The 14,019-nt window shown below is 38.7% G+C and overlaps 1 protein-coding gene across 3 annotated transcripts; it reads right to left on the bottom strand.

Annotated features, from left to right (window-relative positions):
• Nucleotides 1-215: 215 nt before the first annotated feature.
• Nucleotides 216-13,166, bottom strand: LOC127500240 (uncharacterized). Of its 3 annotated transcripts, none has more exons than XM_051871237.1 (7): nucleotides 11,860-13,154; nucleotides 9,473-9,802; nucleotides 7,755-8,075; nucleotides 7,482-7,613; nucleotides 6,736-7,047; nucleotides 3,077-3,367; nucleotides 216-2,654 (listed from the first exon to the last, which is right to left on the bottom strand). In XM_051871237.1, the coding sequence occupies exons 1-7, from the start codon at nucleotides 11,903-11,905 to the stop codon at nucleotides 2,572-2,574; spliced, it is 1,515 nt and encodes a 504-aa protein (XP_051727197.1). In that variant the 5' UTR covers nucleotides 11,906-13,154; the 3' UTR covers nucleotides 216-2,571. The 3 variants fall into 3 exon arrangements, with proteins under 3 accessions (XP_051727197.1, XP_051727198.1, XP_051727199.1); XM_051871238.1 differs by lacking the exon at nucleotides 11,860-13,154 and adding an exon at nucleotides 10,411-11,846; XM_051871239.1 differs by lacking the exon at nucleotides 216-2,654 and having other exon boundaries at nucleotides 3,128-3,362; nucleotides 11,860-13,166.
• Between the last annotated feature and the right edge of the window lie 853 nt (nucleotides 13,167-14,019).

Raw genomic sequence — 14,019 nt, 5'->3', positions numbered from 1 at the left:
AACAAATAATTAGTTTAAAAAGTTTCAAAATTAACAAAATCCTCTTGCAGGGTAACTGTTTCTGTTTGTTCATCAGGTGTGTTCGGTGAGTGTCAGTGATGGATGGAAATTCTGTCACTTTATACACTGGTGTTACTGAAATACAGAGAGATGATCTGATACTGTGGATATTCGGACCTCATGACATTCTCATAGCTAAAATCAACAGACAGAACAATAAGTGCAGGTTTTATGATGAAAATGCTAATGGGAGATTCAGAGGCAGACTGAAGCTGAATGACAGACTAGATCTTTGACCATCACAAACACCAGACTCACAGAACAAGGATCACACTTTACATGATAACAATGTACTTAAAACAGAAAAGTTTGTTCTTTGCGTTTTTTTGCACACAGATGTGAATGTTGTCAAAATTATTCCAATTCACATGGATGCATGAAAACAGAGGTGTCTAGACTCTGTCCTGGAGGGCCACTGTCCTGCAGAGTTTCGCTCTAACCAGCTCCACAACACCTGCCTTTAAGTTTCTATTACACCTAGTTAGACATTGATTAGCTGGTTCAGGTGTGTTTAATTGGGATTGGAGCTAAACTCTGCAGGACAGTGGCCCTCCAGGACAGTTTGGTCACCCCTGCATGGCCAAAATGCATTAAAAGTTTTCAGTTTTTAGCTGAAAATAGTGTCATCCCTAAATCAGGTAAGGAATCTGTATCCATTTGCAAATCGAAAGAGTGACTAAACATTAATCTTAATACAACAATCAGAATGCTTTTACATCAACAAAACATGTTTGTGCATATTTAAAAGCAAGTGATCAGTTCAGAGCAGATAAGATGTCTATTGTGATCCTGATTTTAGTCTGTGTGACTGATTTAGACTAAAGGTCAAACATTACACACAAAGTGCTGATCATTACTGGATATTAAACTGATTTTTATCAGGGGTTTATGATAACATGTCATAATCTTTTTTTAATAATTATTTCAAATTGTTATTTTAGCTCAGTTTAATGGTGTACAGATGCATCTCTTCTACAGACCCTGCTGGAGCGCCAGCTAGTGACTGAACATGGAAAAACAACAGAGGTTTTGAGCTTTCAAACAGTCTTTAGTTTGGAGAATTTTCACAGTATATGTATTTTCAGTGGTTCATGTATTGTTTTCTTTCTTCTCTTCTGGTTATCATGACCTGTTCGCTCCTGCTGGTAGATTAGTCATAATTATACAGAATGCACATCTTTTGTGTATTCTAATGAAAAAGAGCATTTACAAGCAACATTGCAAATCTTATATTACATTATATTAGGGTCCACTTTCACAGACAGGGCTTAGCTTAAGCCAGAACTAGACCTTAGTTATATTAGGATATTTAAGCAGCGTTTATTAAAAATGCCTTATAGGCCTAAAAATAGGCCTCTATGTTTTAGCAGTGACCAATTCCTTTTGGATGCTTTCAGAATGATGTTGTACACTAACATATGACTCTCCCAATGTAGAGGATGCAGTTTCAGCTTCCTCTTGTGACTAAATATGAAAACACATTCTGTTTTTAACCACACTCTCACTGTGATATTTGCTCCATTAATTAATCAGTCAGACAGAGGCAGGAGAGGCAATGGTAAATTACTGCTTCACAACATTGTCCACCAACAATTAAAAACCTTGAAATGGAGACTTTCCATTATCATTAACTAATAAAGGCAAAATATCACAGAACTACAGTAACAGAGGAAATAATAATACATACATATACAGATATAAAGCAGTGTTAGTTAAAGCAGTGTAATTATACAAGATAAGTGATCAGGCAAAGCAAATCCATTCCCACTGTAATATACCTAATAATTTAATATACATTTTCCCTGGGAGACATTTGGTTTGCTTTTATTGTTACACTGATGATGCTCAGCTTCATATTTCCTTGAGGCCTGGTGAAATCTACCAATTTTCCAAACCAATGGACTGCATAGATGGTACCAGCTTAATGACTAGTGATTCCCTTCTGCTTCATTCAGAAAAGAAAAACCGATTCTGAGACCAAAAACTTCCAAATGTGAAATCTTAGAGTACAATCTGATGGATGTAGTCATGACCTCATCCTTTATTAAGGATCTGGCTACATCAGTTTTGCAGATATAAATAGTTCTTTATCCCTGAGTTTAGTGTCTGTAGGAGTTTGTAAGCCCTTAAGGCCAGTTCTAGTTTTTCTATTCCACTTTTTCATAGTTTTTTTATGTAAACACTCACTAGATGGATATGTTTGACCACTGCACTTGATTCTTGAAATAAAAAATCCCCATTCCACCGACCACTTCTTGCATTTTTCAAAGAAATAATGCATTCTGTGGTGATACCCACATCTTATTTTATCTCGTAGTTTACAATCGCACAATATCAAAGATGTGAGAGTCAAACCAGTATTTTGTTAGAGCAACAGGTATTAAGTGTAACATTAGTAAAATGGTATGTGAAAGGGTTTCGTCAACCCATTTCTCCGTTAAATGGGTTGACGAAATAAGTTTTTAGTCACCAGTTTGACATCTCAGAAAATGGTTCATCCAATTCTTCCTGCTAATCCTCTCCTTCAGCAACATCATCTTTCAACAGCGGCGTCACTACAGTCACTGATTCATTCCCTTGGCTTCCTGTGGAATCTGAAATACAGAGACAATGACAGTATTGTTACATATTCATCTACATACGGATGATGTAACAGCTACACAATCTCAAAGAAGACACAAGAGGTCATTAAAAATGCTAAAAATAATAGAAATTAAAAGACAAAAATCCAGTCTCTAGGAGCTCCACATAGTATTTTTACAAAATTAATACCTACAGATGTTTTTCCTTCGAAAACCTTAAAGAAAAATAATAGAGTAGGATACTTAGACTTTATTCGTCTGGGAAGTGGGAAGTCTGAGACATGTTTTTTTGTTTTTATTACAAGAACTTTTTCAAATTCTAGTAATCCTGAAGGCATTGATTAGCTGGTTCAGGTGTGTTTGATTAGTGTTGGAGCTAAACTTGGCCCTCCAGGACCAAGTTTGCCTGCTATAATAGATGCTGTTCTACTCACCAGTGACATCCACATTGAATCTCCTGCATGTGGTCTGTTTGCTGTTGATGATCTGTAATTTATAATGTCCACTGTCTGTACGTCTAACGTTCCTGATGGTCAGCCATCCTTTCTTCTTGTTCAGCTCCACTCTTCCTGCAAATCTGTTATCAGTTGTATCTGGCCATGTAGCATTTGTAGCAACAAGACTCTTTTCAGCTCCAAACATCCACAGCAACAGATCACCTGTCTGTATAGTAGCAGTAGTCTCGAGACGGACAGAACCTCCCTCCTTCACTGACTCTGTCTTTACTTCATGTCAGAGCAGCAAAAAATAGAGAGAAATGCATAATTTAGATTGCAGTTTCAAAAGACATTTAGATAATTTTTTTAAGCTAGTCTGACATGTAAAAAAAACTTCATTTTCATTTTGCATCATTTGATACAAAGCTAACTTAATGGGATATACTTTCAATGTGCTCTCAGACTTTTAGAACCAACTGTAAGTGTCATTAAATGTCAGCTATGTAAAATTATGCTGTTATCTCCAAAATGCAAATATGCTGCGCAAACACTAAAATAAACAGTTATAGGTGATTTAATTGAGCGTAAACTTGTGGTAATTTCAGCTCATGTGTACTGCACACAGAGCACGTACTGTCACCACTAGTCTGTCTAATGTCATCTTAGTTTCACTTTCATGGACCTTTAGTCCAATTCATTAGCTCCTGTTTTCCTTTGTTCAGTCTTCCCACTTCTCCTTTGTTTTAATGGTTACTAACATGATTTGCCATCACGTTCAGCTGTGTTACCCTCATTATCATTTGTATATATAGTTCATGTGTTTCCAGTGTTCTTTGTCTGGTCTCGTTAATGTTACGTGGTGTTCATTTGCCTGCCTGCTTTCTGTTGGAGTTTGTTAAAGACTGTTTGTATCTGAATCTTCATCTTTGTGTGTATTCCTGCTACACAATGCACCTTTTGGACCAATAATGGATTTAGCAGCACAATTCACTGCTTTGGCCCCGGAAGGGTCTCTACTTCACGGACTACACCGTGAAGTTCTTCCGTCTCGCGGTTCTCTCCCTCTATGACAACGAGACCCTCAGAACGCTATATTGGATTGGGGACAACTACTACCACCCAGTTGACCTTCCAGACATCCGAAGACTTCGCTGGAGGGACGCTGTCCTCAAGTGTCTGGAAAGTGCATACCCCCGGTTCAGATTTCAGCCAAACCCAGAGCCCAGCCCATCACCACCCCGATCGCCTGAACCCCCGCAGACTGGAAGCTTTTGCCTGCCGCGACGAGTAAGCCTGAACCTGAGGTGAGGAAGACAGAGCACACCATCACCCCGGAGCCGAAGCAGTTTGAAGAGCCTGACCAGGTGTGTAGGTTGGCAACGGAGTCCATCACCGTGGGAGTCCTCATCGAGTTTGAGGGGATGGAAGCGAGCCCCGCCCAGCCCCCTGCCACTGAGAGAGAGTACCAGCTGGACCTTATGGACAGTTTTGATTTTGAAATGTGTGGAGAGAGAAATTCCCTGTGCCCCTTCATCGGAAATTCTGTCTTCAGTCTTGTTAGCCCCGCCCAGCCTCCCTCTCCCACCACCACTTCAAACTGCCATTGACTATGCTGTTTTTTGTGGGATTTTGTTCAGTTCTTCAGGTTCCTCACCAGTCCTCAGTCAGTCAGTCCACCCAGTCATCCTCATTCCCCATCAGTTCTACGGTGCAACTTCTACCTCCTCTCAGTGGCATGGCTACACCGTGGACCATCTGTGAACCAACTCCGCTTGGGCGCCATGAGCCTGGGGCTCCGCCTTCAGCCTTGGAATGCACTGGTCCACCTCGACCGGCCGTCCAGACCAGGCCGTCCCTTCGCTCCTCGCCCCCTCGACTCCAGCGTGGACCATCGGCCCCTCAGCCTTGCCGGGCTCCCTTGGCACGTCGGCTCCACCTGGGTCAGACATCCAGCGTGGACCATCGGCCCCTCGGCCTTGCCAGGCTCCCTTGGCACGTCGGCTTCACCTGGGTCAGACATTAGCATCCCATCTCTCCCTCGGACTTCTGTCTGCTCTCGGGGCTCCACTTTCCAAGACTTCGCAGCTGTCAATCGTCACCCTGGTGTCGTCAGCAGGGATTCCCCCATGGCTCCTCCCTCCATCCACTCCGCCTTGGACCATCGCTAGTCACTTGGCTCCTTCCATCATCCCAACCATGGCTTCTTCCTCCATCATCACCACCCTCTTTTAATCTGCCTGCCCCTTTCACCATCCCTCTGCCATCTTCGCATCCGCCTCCCAACCCGTCTCAAACCTCCACCCGTCTCCCTCATCTCTGTGCTTCTGTCACGGCGCGAGGTTGCGCCTACCAGGATGGGGCGTTGTCACCACTAGTCTGTCTAATGTCATCTTAGTTTCACTTTCATGGACCTTTAGTCCAATTCATTAGCTCCTGTTTTCCTTTGTTCAGTTTTCCCGCTTCTCCTTTGTTGTCATGGTTACTAATATGATTTGCCATCACGTTCAGCTGTGTTACCCTATTTATTGTTTATATATATATATAGTTCATGTGTTTTCAGTGTTCTTTGTCTGGTCTCGTTAATGTTACGTGGTGTTCATTTGCCTGCCTGCCTTCTGTTGGAGTTTATTAAAGACTGTTTGTGTCTGATCTTCATCTTCGTGTGTATTCCTGCTACGTAACGTGACACTTTAAGATACAGTTTTTAAAGTTGGAGTCAGTATTTTTTTCAAAAACACTGTTCGGAAGTTAGTTGGGCCTGACACCAACAACAAACGTGTAGCCAATCAGCATTAGGGGGCGTATTACAGTCGAGGAGACAGAATGAGCAAGATGGAGATTTGGAAAAAAAAAAAAAAAAAAAACTACAGAAAGATGAGACAATACAAAAGAGCTCAAAAGAATATCACTGGAATGAAAGTTTATAACTGGGCAAGCGCTTTAGGACCCGCATTAATATTATAAAAGTTTTCTAGCGCTAGAGAGAGCCAAGCAGGAAGGCCTGAAAACATGGAGGCTGCTTTGATTCCACTTTACATGTGAGTAAAACTGGGTTTGAGTGTCTGGTGCTTCTGTGCTGTTGGCGACTAACAACGAACACTTGTTCATTTTTTGCGCTTCCTTGTTGTTCGTTCATCATCTAAATCACTGCACACTGACGACCGCTAGAGAATGCGGTGTTTAGCACCATTGTTGGTGTTCTTGCCTCGCATGCCAGCAGCGAACGGGCCAGGGTTCGAGACCGACACGGAGCAGGGTGGTTAGGATTGGAGAATGAGTTTTGGAGGCAGAGCAATAAAGAGAGGGGTGGGTTTGTTTGGGTTGATTTCAAATATCAACAATGTTCAACAGTGTTTTTCAAAATCTACTTATCCCACAAAATCTACTTATCCCACCTGGATTTATAGCCAAAAGACATTTCATTTTAAATCACAAACTACCTTTGACTGTCTATGATTCCTAATCACGCCTTTTCTTATCATGATTTTCCCCCCTTGAAATAGTACTTTATTCATGCAATAATATACCTTTAATCTCTTAAAATTTAAATCTGTAAGTAATTGATTACATTTTGAGTGCTTTGATAAGTTTCTGATCGTCTAAATTGTTCACAAAGTTGACAATCATTAACACACTTAAGGACTTGACAAACTCACCGCTCACAGAAACTGTGAATTTCTTATATTTGGTTCTTCTGTTGTTGTGGATCTCTAGTTTATAAAGTCCAGAGTGAATGGTTCTGATGTCTGTGATTTTGAGATTTCCATTCTCAAATAATTTCAGTTTGCCTCTGAATCTCCCATCAGTACCATCAAATTTAGAGGGCTCATTGTTCTCTTTGATTTCAGCTATGAGATTGTTTTCATCTTGATACCACCACTTTATCTTGTCATCTTTCTGAAGTTCAGTAAGATCAGTGAGTAGGGTGATAGATTCTCCCTCCATCGCTGACTTTTTTGTCTCTTCAACTGTCACAGCAGCACAGAGAAACAGAGAAGAGAAATGTGTTCTTGAGATCAAGTGTGCAGGTGGACATCTTAGTTACATAAATCTTTTTAGTTTGGCATGTTCACAAATACCAAGCTTCGCTTTAGAAAGAGATCATTTTCACTTTGCGACAAAAGGTGCATTTACACTTTTTAATTCTGTGCAGGTGGCATACATGCATGTACTGTATACAAAACTGCAAATGTGTCTTCTTCGTCTATACTAAATGATGACAGAATTTTCATTTTTGGATCAACTATCCCTTTAAGTATTGTATTTTCACCTTAATAGTGGATAATCAGACTTCATTACCTATTACAGCATAATCAATAAAGCAGAAACCTTTAAATATAAATCTACTGTAGCATAATAAACCTTTTTGTTTTCATCATGCCGTACCAGCTGTAATACTCACCCATTTGTTTTTTTAGTTCAGAGATCTTGCGACGATAGTAAACCACAACAGCACCCAGAACTGCAGCCACAAACAGAGCAGCAATAACAATCCCTGCTATAACACCTGGAGACAGACCCGGATCTGTAACAGCTAAAGACAGACAGTCATTAGTGTGAGTGGATGTGTTTTATTTTAATCTAATTAAATTAAATAGTATTATTATGAGAGAAGTGATCTAATTATACTGTATGTCATACTCCCATTGGTCTTTACAGACTCAGAGTTACTCACCACTGACAGAAAGAAGGAATCGCTGTGCGCTCTCACGGCCTCGGATCTGTAGGCCATAAAGTCCAGCATTTTCGGTTTTCGTGTTCTTGATGGTCAGAGAGCCATTCTGATTCAGCTTCAGTCTGTCTCTAAATCTCTCATCAGCATCGTTTAATGAGATCTCTTTAGTTTCCACATCGATTTTAGCTAGGAGGATGCCTTTATCTCCAAACCTCCACACTATTAGATCATCTCTCTGTACTTCAACATTATTCTGTAGAGTGACAGACTTTCCCTCCATCACTGACTCTGACTTCACTTCATCCGTCTCACCAACCACGCCTGGAAAACAAGCCAAAACAGTTTCTCATAAAAACATGAAACTTATGAATCATTATAAACCCTCATGTTATCTGGGTAACTGTACATTTAAATTAATTATACTTTAATTTATATAAAAATCACTCTGATATTTACAGCTTTTAATTCTTGTAGAAAAATGTAAAAATAAAGCTAATGAAAAGCAGGTTCTGTACTATGATGTTTGAGTTTGTGTTAACTGATTCACAAATAACCATAAACATAAACCATATATATATAAAAGAGTTAGTTCACCCAAAAATAAGAATTCTGTCATTATTTACTCACCCTCATGTCATTCTAAACCCATAAGACTGTCGTTCGTCTTCACAAATGAAGATCTTTTTAATGGAATCTGAGAGATTTCTCTCCCTCCATTGACAAGCCTTCGCCACTACCATTTTCAAGGTCCAGAAAGGAAGTAAAGACTTCATTATAGTAATCCATGTGACTCCAGTGGTTTAACCTCATTTTATGAAGCGACACGAGTGCTTTGTTTGTGAAGAAAAAAATTTTTTTTTACATAATAAAAAAACAATTTACATAGAAAAACAATACTTGGAAAATTTAGCTGATATGACTCATTAGATATTGCTTGATGCTACAACATTTTTTTTACCAAGAGTCTACTAGGATAGAAGGAATGGAAGGAAATTCCGGAGCAACTTGGCATTTCTGACTGGCCATCGGCCATCTTGGGTTGGAGAGGGGAAAAAATCTACATACAACAGCTTGCCACTTGGTGGCAATGTATAGGATGATGTAGTAGGGTCCACTATAGAGGCTGATGTGCAATATGCCAAAGCCCATGCTTGTGCAAGAAAATGCTTTTTGAATAGCTGTAAACTATAGTGACCTCTATGCATGAAATGGTTAATCTCCAACGGATGTTCATGAGAGCATCACGATGCACGTGTGTTGTGTTGACGCAAGAGAATTTTTTTTTTTTTTTTTTGTGCAAACAAAGCACTCGCATTGCTTCATAAAACTGAGGTTAAACCAGTGAAGTCACATGGATTACTTTAATGATGACTTTAGTACCTTTCTGGACCTTGAAAATAGTAGTTGTGTGGACTGTCAGTGGAGGGACAGAAATCTTGATTTCATTAAAAATATCTTCAGTTTGTATTCTGAAGATAGTTTGGAATGACAAGAGGGTGAGTAATAAATGACAGAATTGTCATTTTTGGGTGAAATATCCCTTTAAGTAATTTAATTAGAGTAAAACTAGGTGGGTCTTACAAATGTTATATAATAGACTACATGTCACATTTTTATATTGGTGGTTTATAATAAATAATACAAGTATCTAATTATTAACAAAGATAGTGCTAATGTAAACTGGCTCATTGTTATATTGAAAGACTTGAGATCCTCACCAAAGACAGTGACATTAAATATCTTCGTCGTAGTCTTTTCTCTAGAGATGCTGAGTTTATATCGTCCAGAGTGTCTGATTCTGGTGTTTCTGATAGTGAGAGATCCAGTCTTTTGGTCCACTTGCAATCTGCCTCTGAATCCCATATCATCAGTTACAAAAAATGAAGTCAAATCTGCCTTTCTTGTTATTTGAGATATGACAGAGTCTTTAGGTCCAAACAGCCACAGAATCGTATCATCGTTTTGTATTTCAGTAATATCAGTGTGTAGAGTAATGGAATCTCCCTCCATCACGGACTCGGGTTCATCCGTCTCCGCACCACACACGCCTAGAGCAGAAACAATCAGCTTTACAAATACAGATCAGACTCTACCACATTTTTACTAACATCAGGAATGACCAAATCAAAATAATAAGCCCCAAGAAGCAGTGGATTACAGTGAAATTATAACAGCTTGGGGCATTATTAGGCACAACGCGGAGCGTAGCAAACCCCCTTAGCTGTTATAAATTCACTGTAAACCACGGCTTCATGGAGATTATTGCTTTTATAAAATGGTTATTCCATATATATATATATATATATATATATATATATATATATATATATATATACACAAATATTAAATCATACATATACAGTGGTTACGGAAAGTATTCAGACCCCCTTAAATTTTTCACTCTTTGTTATATTGCAGCCATTTGCTAAAATCATTTAAGTTCATTTTTTTTTCCTCATTAATGTACACACAGCACCCCATATTGACAGAAAAACACAGAATTGTTGACATTTTTGCAGATTTATTAAAAAAGAAAAACTGAAATATCACATGGTCCTAAGTATTCAGACCCTTTGCTCAGTATTTAGTAGAAGCACCCTTTTGATCTAATACAGCCATGAGTCTTTTTGGGAAAGATGCAACAAGTTTTTCACACCTGGATTTGGGGATCCTCTGCCATTCCTCCTTGCAGATCCTCTCCAGTTCTGTCAGGTTGAATTGTAAACGTTGGTGGACAGCCATTTTTAGGTCTCTCCAGAGATGCTCAATTGGGTTTAAGTCAGGGCTCTGGCTGGGTCATTCAAGAACAGTGAAGGAGTTGTTGTGAAGCCACTCCTTCGTTATTTTAGCTGTGTGCTTAGGGTCATTGTCTTGTTGGAAGGTAAACCTTCGGCCCAATCTGAGGTCCTGAGCACTCTGGAGAAGGTTTTCGTCCAGGATATCCCTGTACTTGGCCGCATTCATCTTTCCCTCGATTGCAACCAGTCGTCCTGTCCCTGCAGCTGAAAAACACCCCCACAGCATGATGCTGCCACCACCATGCTTCACTGTTGGGACTGTATTGGACAGGTGATGAGCAGTGCCTGGTTTTCTCCACACATACCGCTTAGAATTAAGGCCAAAAAGTTCTATCTTGGTCTCATCAGAACAGAGAATCTTATTTCTCACCATCTTGGAGTCCTCCATGCGGGCTTTCATGTGTCTTGCACTAGGGAGAGGCTTCCGTCGGGCCACTCTGCCACAAAGCCCCGACTGGTGGAGGGCTGCAGTGATGGTTGACTTTCTACAACTTTCTCCCATCTCCTGACTGCATCTCTGGAGCTCAGCCACAGTGATATTTCAGTTTTTCTTTTTTAATAAATCTGCAAAAATGTCAACAATTCTGTGTTTTTCTGTCAATATGGAGTGCTGTGTGTACATTGAGGAAAAAAATGAACTTAAATGATTTTACCAAATGGCTGCAATATAACAAAGAGTGAAACATTTTAAGGGGGTCTGAATACTTTCCGTACCCACTGTATATATATATATATCTGTTAAAAGGACACGATATCGCAGCGGACATTCAAACAGATTTTTTTATTATGAACATAGGACTGACCTGATGGAAAAAGCTATATCTAGATGCAGGTAATACACGCTTCAATGAACAGTATCAATAAGAACAAAATGTTGCTAAGGGTGGTTGGTGTTGTGCAATGATACACAGAACCGTTAAGTGGAGTGGTATTGTGAATAAAACACAGCTATTATCAGAATCAAGGACTGGAACTAACCGTTTTATAATCTACAATTTATTGGGTGTAGTAAAATCGGTTGGACCCTGTAAATTAACAAATTCCAGAAATAATATGAATTACAACATTTTTTATGGATAAACTGTGTAGAGAATGGTGCTGGCTACGTGCGCGTGAATGTTAATATTTTACGGCGACTGATTCAAATGCCATTTACCATTTAACACGCAGTTTGCCACATTATACATTATTCATAATCATTATTAGACACGTCTGGGTCTATTTCGTCGGCGTTGTTTCCCATGTTCACAGAAATTCTGATCATACTTCGGTGTCAATGAAACCGAAAGATACAATTCATCACTTACCGTCCGTAAATAATAGGAATAGAAAAAACAATAACATATTCTGCATGTTGTTGTTGAGCTGTGTAAAATCTGATTTAATAAAGTTGATCTATATGGAGTTTATTTATATTAGCCTACTCTGTACCGCAGAATCTCCGTTGTTTTTGAACCGCACCCAACCGACTGACATAAGCATGAATAGGCTAACTCACAAAAACAACACAGAGACGCTAACAGAGAGATGTTAGGCCAATTGAGGATTGCGACTTTTTTTATATTCGAACTATATGAATGTCGCTTAACGAGGACCAAGTAAATTCATCCTTAAGAGAAAATTAGAGAAGAGCAAAACAATCGCACGTCGCAGCTGTAACTTCTTGAACGAATTTGGATCTGGGTGTGTCTGCAGGTATAGGCAGCATGTGGCAAGCCGTTTTAGTATTTAATGCCCCTGGCTCTATGGATGTTATTTAGGCATCGTGTCCACCAAAGCATTTTCCCCTCAGGTTAGTGATTTTTTTTTTTTTTTTTTAAATGGCAGCAGTGTGACGAGGTGCTGAGCTTCTATTTCACAGTGGCCTGCAATTTTTTCTGGTCGCTGATCTTGAAGAATGTTCAACTTTGGGTAAAACGCTGCACTTATCACTGTCACTTTTTTACCCTGCTCTGCATGCAGCAAGGTATTTTCAGAAGTGTGCTGGTGTTTTCAGCTAGTTAAAAATGCTTTGGTTGACACACGCCAATGATAAATTGAAATGTTTTTTATTTGTGTGTTTTTTTTTTTTTTTTTTTTTTTTATACATACAAAGGACAGCGAAAATGACTAAAACATTGTATTATGCATGCCAGGCCAGTAGTTGGCGATGTCACTTTGTAAAGAAACACTATACACTCCTATTCATGATGTAAATTCTGGTGTTCTGACAATTTGTGCTACCCTGTCAGATTTTGCTTTCTCCCATTGAAACAGTGGGTAGCAAAATCTGACAGCGAAAAATACCTATCAGATTGTGCTTCCAGCGAGATATTAACGTGGTTTATGGCTTTATTAACATCTACACCTACCCCAACCCTAAACCTACCCTTATAATAATGCAAGTACAGTAGTGGTAGCACAATATGATATAGCATTAATCGTTAGAACGTATAAATCAATAGCGAAAAATGCTACTTATCAGATTGTGCTTTATTAATGTCTACACCTACCCCAACACTAAACCTACCCTTACAATAATGCAAATACAGTAATTTTGTGTTATTTATCATGACAAAAATGATATAATATTGATGTTCGCACGTGCAGTAAGCCCGGGTAGGACAATCTGACAGGGATGAAATGTCAGGACACCGGCTCTTTTTAGGGAACCGGATCATTTGGCTCTTCATTTAGTACCACTTCTGGCTTTTTAAATTCAGCCAAATTTAGTAATGTTTGGTCTGTGATTATTATGTATGCACATACTTCACTTAAATTATTCAATGTAATTATATTAAACCTTAAAATTGACAGTAGCCTATGCTTGGTAATAAAAAAAAAAAATAATAATGATGTGTAAAATTGTTTGATGGTTTTACATGTGTAGGCTATTGAACATTTTATTTATATTGAACTAATAAAGCCATTCCAAGCAAATCAAAGCAGAACATAACAAATAAGGTTGTTAAAGGTTCACGAACGACACATCACTAACTCCTATAGACTGAACATGTAATACACATGTGCATGACATCACCATTATATATATATATATATATATATATATATATATATATATATATTTTTTTTTTTTTTTTTTAATTTTAGTTTTTGTAGTTTACACAGAGACATTGATGGTATCGTTTTCAAAAGCTTGCACTTTAAAACCCGTTTTCAAAAGTTTGCATTTTCAGGCCCCCATAATGTAGTTGTCATGTAATTGAATGAAAATGGTGTTTTCTTTACATTTACCTTACATTTTTCTGTTTTATTCATGAGGAATAGAGTTTAATCGCGTATTTTTAATGGGACTTCTCTTCATTCTAAGAGGGATTTCTATTTGTCATTTAAGGAATGGCTCCAAAAACTAGTAGGCTAACTAAATTTGTCACATTCATTCATCTATCACCATTTAATCGCTTTAGTGTATTTTGGTGTATATACATATATTATGATAATTTATTTATGTTTCTATTTATAATGTC

The sequence above is a fragment of the Ctenopharyngodon idella genome, chromosome 18 (genome assembly GCF_019924925.1).
Source record: "Ctenopharyngodon idella isolate HZGC_01 chromosome 18, HZGC01, whole genome shotgun sequence".
Taxonomy (NCBI): domain Eukaryota; kingdom Metazoa; phylum Chordata; class Actinopteri; order Cypriniformes; family Xenocyprididae; genus Ctenopharyngodon; species Ctenopharyngodon idella.
Note: the sequence above shows the minus strand (reverse complement) of the source record. Positions and strands in the feature narration are given on the sequence as shown.